Source organism: Mus caroli, chromosome 17 (assembly GCF_900094665.2).
Source record: "Mus caroli chromosome 17, CAROLI_EIJ_v1.1, whole genome shotgun sequence".
NCBI lineage: Eukaryota > Metazoa > Chordata > Mammalia > Rodentia > Muridae > Mus > Mus caroli.
The window spans coordinates 31829918-31836064 of record NC_034586.1 but is presented as its reverse complement, the minus strand read 5'-3'; the positions used below and the strand labels follow the sequence as shown (position 1 = coordinate 31836064).

Here is a 6147-nt window from a genome sequence, read left to right as displayed (position 1 = left end):
CCCCACACCCAGAGCTCCAAAGTCTCTATTTTGAGCATTATTTTTTATTTTTTCCAGAGAAATGCTTTTGACATTTTCAAAAATAACTTGCCTAAAAAAAAAAAAAAAAAAAAAAAAAAAAAAAAAAAGAAAGAAAAAAAACCCCTAGAAATGTAAATGAGAAAACGAAAGCCAGGCTTGCCTCAAGCCTGGGCCCAGGTCTGTCCTTGGTCACTTCCTCACTCTGAGGCAGGCCACTTAGCCTCCCTTTTCCTCTTTCCACAGATGTAAAATCGGTGGTCACTGTGCCACCTCACGTGGTAGTGAGGGGCTGGAGAGGGTGTGCAGCCCACACAGTGTAGCCACACAGTGCCCTGTAGATGTGATAACAAAGCTGTAAATGGTCGGCTGTGCAGCATGACCACAGTGTGGCCATGGTGACCACGTCTGTTTCAACCCCTCATGGCCCCATTACAGAGATAACCACTCTCCAGTAACAGCAGCCCTGGCCCAGCTTAAAGGACACTGTGCCCTGCTGGCACCCTCTGCTGCCAGGCACAGGAGGGGCTGCACCTGCCCGTTTTGTTCCATCCCCAAACAAAGCCAGTGCGGTGTTGGAAGCATGCAAAGAAGCGAGGACAGACACTTCTCAAGGCTGCAGATGCTTCCGTGCCTGTGTAACTCTTGAGCATGGCAGTGGGGAAGGAGAGCAATGTCCTGCCAAGTATCCACTAGAAGCAGGAAGGACAGTTCACTTCGAGAGGCCATGGCAGTGCACAGCACACACACACAGAAGCCGGTACCTGGAGCTCTGGGCAGCAGGGCTTGCACAGGCGCCCGCCCTCTCTAGAACCTCTCACCTTGTTTTCTGCAGACTGGTTCCTATGTGTGGCTTCCAAGATGGTGATGAACTGTCGGTACTGGGGGTTGGTCCAGCGGCCAATGCCTGGGGAGAGAAACTATCGGGTAAGCTGGGGAGCCAGATGCCTAGGAAGTAAGAGGAGAGTAGGAGGCCCTGGGAGGGGGAGGAGGAGGCAGTGGCGGCAGGGCCTTTTAGGTGGGAAATAGAACTTTTCTTTCCTGCACAGAGCAACTGGCTGCTGAGTCTTCCTCTGAGTCTCAGGCTTATTGTTTTTGTTTTTATTTTTATTTATTTTTGTTTTTTTGAGACAGGGCTTCTCTGTAGACTCACTCTGTAGACCAGGCTGGCCTCGAACTCAGAAATCTGCCTGTCTCTGCCTCCCAAGTGCTGGGTGGGATTAAAGGCGTGCGCCACCACTGCCCAGCTTTATTGTTTTAACTAGCATTATTGTTGTTATTACATTGTGTGTGTGTCTGTGTGTGTGTGAGAGAGAGAGAGGGAGGGGGGGGGGCAGACAAGTGCCACAGCGGGAATGTGGAGATCGGGGACAACTTCAAGAGTCAGCTCTCTATTCTGCCTGTGGGATCTTGGAGGGACGGAACTCAGTCACCAGGTTTGTGCAACAATTGCGTTCACCTGCTCAGCCATGTCACCAGCCCTTTCCTTTTGCTTGGGTTTGCTGTGCTGCTGCTGTTGTTGTCTGAAACTTGGTCTCGCTATGTAACTCTGGCTAGCCTGGAGCTCATTAAGTCCTAAATCTGGTCCCAGAGTCACCTGCTTTAATCTCCCACGTGGTAGATTCCAGGCATGCACCACCACACCGCACCCAACACCACTTCAATTATTTGTTTAGTCTTTGTTTTTGTTTTGTTTTCCCGAGACAGGGTTTCTCTGTGTAGCCCTAGCTGTCCTGGAACTCACTCTGTAGACCAGGTTGGCCTCAAACTTAGAAATCTGCCTGCCTCTGCCTCCCAAGTGCTGGGATTATAGGCGTGCGCCACCACGCCCGGCGTTTGTTTAGTCTTTAAACATTTACTCTGTGCCCTAGGCTGGCCTGCAGTTTATTATACAGGCTAGGATGGCCCAGAAGTCTCAGCAATTCTCCTGGCTTCAGCCTCCCAAGGGCTGGGTGGCCTGGCAATTTCTTTTTTGTGAACCAGCAAGTCTCTTATCTTGCAGATCATCTTCCCCCATGTTAAAACAGTCTGCAACCTTACCACTCCCCTGCTAACAGTGGCCTTCCTTCCTGTTCCCAAGCTGGCTTTCTGCAGGCTCCTAACCTCTGGCTCTGGTGCCAACTCTGGCATCAGGACTGACGCCTCTCTTCTTGTCACTCCCCTCACAAACCAGCAAACAGGAGATGAGGGTAAGGGCTACCAGGGAAACAATTGGAACCTCCAGAGCATAAACGCAATACTGAGAGAAGGAAGCGAGCGAGCTGAGAGTGTTTCACGTGGGTGCTCACATCTATGGCACAATGTAAATGCAGCAGGGTGTGGTGGGTACACCTACAGTCTTGCTGTCCACAGACGACATACAGTTAGAAACACAAACAAGGAGCTGGGCAGATGGCTCTTGTGGAGGACACAGGTTCAGTTCCTAGTGTCTATACCTGTTGGCCGACAACTCAGCTTCCAGGCTATGATGTCCACCGGCCTCTGAGGCAATCTGCACACGTGATACACATAAGCAAATTCAGGGACCCCCCCTGGGGTGGGCCTGGGCCCTCTGCACATATGTTACAGTTGTGCAGCTTGGTCTTCATGTGAGACTCCTGAAGTGTGAGCAGGGGCTGTCTCTGACTACACTGTCCCCCTTGGGATCCCTCTCCCCTAACTGGGCTGCCCTGTCTAGCCTCAGTACAGGAGGATGCGCCTAGTCTTACTGCAACTTGATATGCCAAGGCTGGTTGATATCCATGGGAAACAGAGGAGGAGTGGACGGGGATGGGGAGGGGAGGGGAGAGGAAAATACTGGGAGGAGAAGAGGGAGGGAAAGTGCGGTCAGGAACCACACCCCTCTGTCTTCTGGGTCTCACCACACACACACACACACACACACACACAAATACACACACACCTCTGTTCTGACCTTCACTTACACACTTATTCACTGATTGAGACAGAGTCCCACTATGTGGCCCAGGTTGGCCTGGAACACGTGACTTTCTACCTCCTTCTTACCCAAGTGCTGGGATAGAGGGCACATGCTCGAATGTCTTCCACTAACAGTGCACCTCTGATCTGTACTCCGGTGCAGGGCCCACTGTGTGGTTACACTGTGTGAGGTCTTTGTGCATGTTAAAGTCTGCTGCTGTCTCCAGCTGAGACTCAGGCGGTGTGTGCTGTATTCTTCTTGTTCCTGTACACTGCTGATGCACACATGCAATGTAGGATGTAAGACACCTGAGGAAGAGCTCACACCTTGGTCTGTTCTCAGTTACTTCTAACAGGGCCCAGCCCCAAACTATGTCTGTAAAAAGTGCTTAACGTTTATCCAGTCACAGATACAAACTAGGCTCCTCTCTACCTACCTCGGAGGCAGGCCACCCCTGCCAGTAGTAGCAGCAACGTCCCGGCATAGTGAGAAAATGGCACCACTTTGGACAAACTCAAGTAACCTGGGAGGGAAGAGGGACAGTTATGAGACGCGCTCACAGGACCTCTGAGTGGTTCTCCCAGCTTGCCCACAACCTCTACCCACACTCTGTCTTTGGGTGTGCCATTCTATCAGACCAGCTGTGCAATTCTCAACCTGTGCATTGGGAACCCTTTGGCAAACCTCTATCTCCAAAAAGTATTTACATCACGAACCATAACAGTAGCAAAATCACAGGTATCCAGTAGCAACGACATGATGTTATGGTTGGGGGGGTGGTGTCACCACGACATGTGGAACTGTGTTAAAGGGTCGCAGCACGGGAAGGTTGAGAACCACGAGCTTAGAGGGCAAGACTCCTGGTAGAAGAAGGAGGTCAAACATGCCGTTCTCACAGGACCACCCCTTTCTCTTCAGGGAGTAGATTCACTGGCCAGTGACCTGCCCGGTTCATCCCCACCCACACGCCCCACCACCTTGGAAACCACACTGACCTTTCCTGTATAAGTAGAAGAAGGCGAAGGGAGAGGAGTAATAAGAGATGGACCAGAAGACTGAAGCCTGCAGCAGAGACAGAGACAGGCGATCAATACGCCTGTGCACACACGCTGTTCTGCTCTTTCCGGGCCTGGGCTCTAACACCGTGCACACAGTTGGGACCCAAATATTTGTTGCCTCGTAGTGTGTCAAGAGTACAGTAACGGAGGCTGACACAGTTTCATCGCGTTGAAAACACCAGCCTCTCTGTCTACTCGAGTTAAGCAAGCCTTCCCAGTTGGCCCCACTCAAGAGAGTCCCAGGTTTTGTCCCCAAGAGATGTGAGAACATCACCATAGGAACTCGGCCAGGGAGAACAGCTGTCTCTGCAGCCACAGAGGTTAGCTGCCAGGGAGGATAGGTCACTAGGGACTGCAGGACTCAGAGACCTGCCGCCGATCCCAAGGGTAAACGTGTTATCCTTAGGGCTCAAACTGCTCTGGAAAAAGCTTATGGTACACAAAGGGGACTTCCTAAGGGAGAATGCCAACGATAGGCACTTGGGATATGCTGGTCCTCTGTGCAAGCTCTGCTGTACAGGGCCCAGAGCACCCCTCACCTCCTGGGGTGTTGCCTTCTCCAGGGCTGGGTTTGACTGGCAGATGCTGGGGCTGACTTACCAGTGCCAGGATGCTGTCTGCATGTTTCTCCAGGGCCCGAGGCTGATAATACGTATCCTGCCAAAACAGATGGCCTGTTAAGGACCTTGCCAGCTGACAGGCCCTTCCTCCCTTCCAGAAGCCCTAACCTGTGCCACCTGGTTCTAGCCTCTGTGGCCATTTCTCCTGGGATACTCCTGCTTCTGCGGAAGCTTCAACTCTCCTCCCTGCCTGACATTTCACCCCTCACCCTGAAAGCAATCACGGGGTGCTAGGCTTGGAAGCAAAAGTGAAAGCAGCATTTGGAAAACCGATCCTTTTTTCCCCTGAAACCCCTTACAGATATGATTATGTCACTATGGGGAGAGGAGTAAAATTGAAAATGAGAGACTCCATGACAATTCTAAGAGGGAAGGAATAGCATTTGATGTAAGTTGATTCCGGGAAAAATGTCGCTAAGTGTGGGCACTTCGGAAAGCCTCCTAAACATAATTTGCAACCAATAAAAACAAAAACAATTTGGAGAGCAAACAAACTACCACCCTGAATGCAAGACCCTGGTTTTCAGGCTAGGTTTGGGGGCACAAGGCGCACAAGTAAATACATGACATGTTGAAGTCATTTTTGAAACTGAAAAGTCAGGTTAAAGAGAAAGTCAACAGATCCTAGGAAAAATTGGGAGTAGGTGGGCAAAAGCCGTCAGTGCGCTCAGGGGACTCCAGACTCAACTGGGACCAGCCATGCGGGGGACACGCACGGAGGGGGGAAAAAAAGCAAGTGTGGTGGTGGGCGTGAGGAAGAGTTCCTCCAAAGCCGTAAAGAGAGGCGGCGGCTGGGCCCTGCGTGACTGGGAGGGGGCCGGGAAGCGCCCGCAGGCGGACTGCGTGCGCGACCGCCGCTTGACAAGCGGGCTCCCCCGTTTCCCACAGTGGGCGCGCCGGGCGAGCGCAGCGCAGCGCGGTCTGGACCGTACCATGCTCTCCGCCGGGGGGAACCCGACTCACCCAGGAGCTGGACGAGGCGGCGGGGACGGCAGTGGGAGTCTCGGGGACGCTGGACGCGGCCCGGTCCGTGTCCCTCTCCCGGTAGATCTTGTAGAGCCGGGGGCCGAGGACGCAGCTCAGGAGCTTCGCCATAGCCCCGGCTCGGGCCGCTGTCCCTCGGCCTCAGGTCCCCGCCGGCCCCGCCCGTAGTCTCCTAGGCGCTGGCGTGCGTGCCTGTGTGCGTGCGTGACGTCAGCACGTACCCGCTCTGCCCCTTGGCAGGGTCCAGCCTGACGTTCTCGCCGCGAGAGGAGTGTTCCGCGGAGTGGGAGCTACGCTCCGCGACGGTCTACAGTTAGAGCTGTTCTGAATGGAGAAACTTAAGAAAATGAATGCCCCGGGGTGGTTACATTTTTAGTTTTTTAAGATTTCTTTATTTATTATGTGAGTACACTGTTACTGTCTAGAGACACACCAGAAGAGGGCATCAGATCTCATTACAGATGGTTGTGAACCACCATGTGGTTCCTGGGATTTGAACTCATGATCTTAAGAAGCGCAGTCAATGCTCTTAACCGCTGAGCATTTC

The 6147-nt window shown here is 52.7% G+C and overlaps 1 protein-coding gene across 1 annotated transcript in view; it reads right to left on the bottom strand.

The window, feature by feature from the left end:
• The window catches only part of Abhd16a (abhydrolase domain containing 16A), a 14155-nt gene extending 8374 nt beyond the window's left edge, over positions 1-5781 (bottom strand). Inside the window, exons 1-5 of the mRNA XM_021186016.1 lie at positions 5580-5781; positions 4597-4653; positions 3934-4000; positions 3375-3461; positions 840-925 (exon numbers count right to left, since the gene is read on the bottom strand). Coding sequence (XP_021041675.1) covers positions 840-925; positions 3375-3461; positions 3934-4000; positions 4597-4653; positions 5580-5711 — 429 coding nt within the window. The 5' untranslated portion in view covers positions 5712-5781. The remainder of the gene's footprint in view (positions 1-839; positions 926-3374; positions 3462-3933; positions 4001-4596; positions 4654-5579) is intronic.
• Positions 5782-6147: the final 366 nt, after the last annotated feature.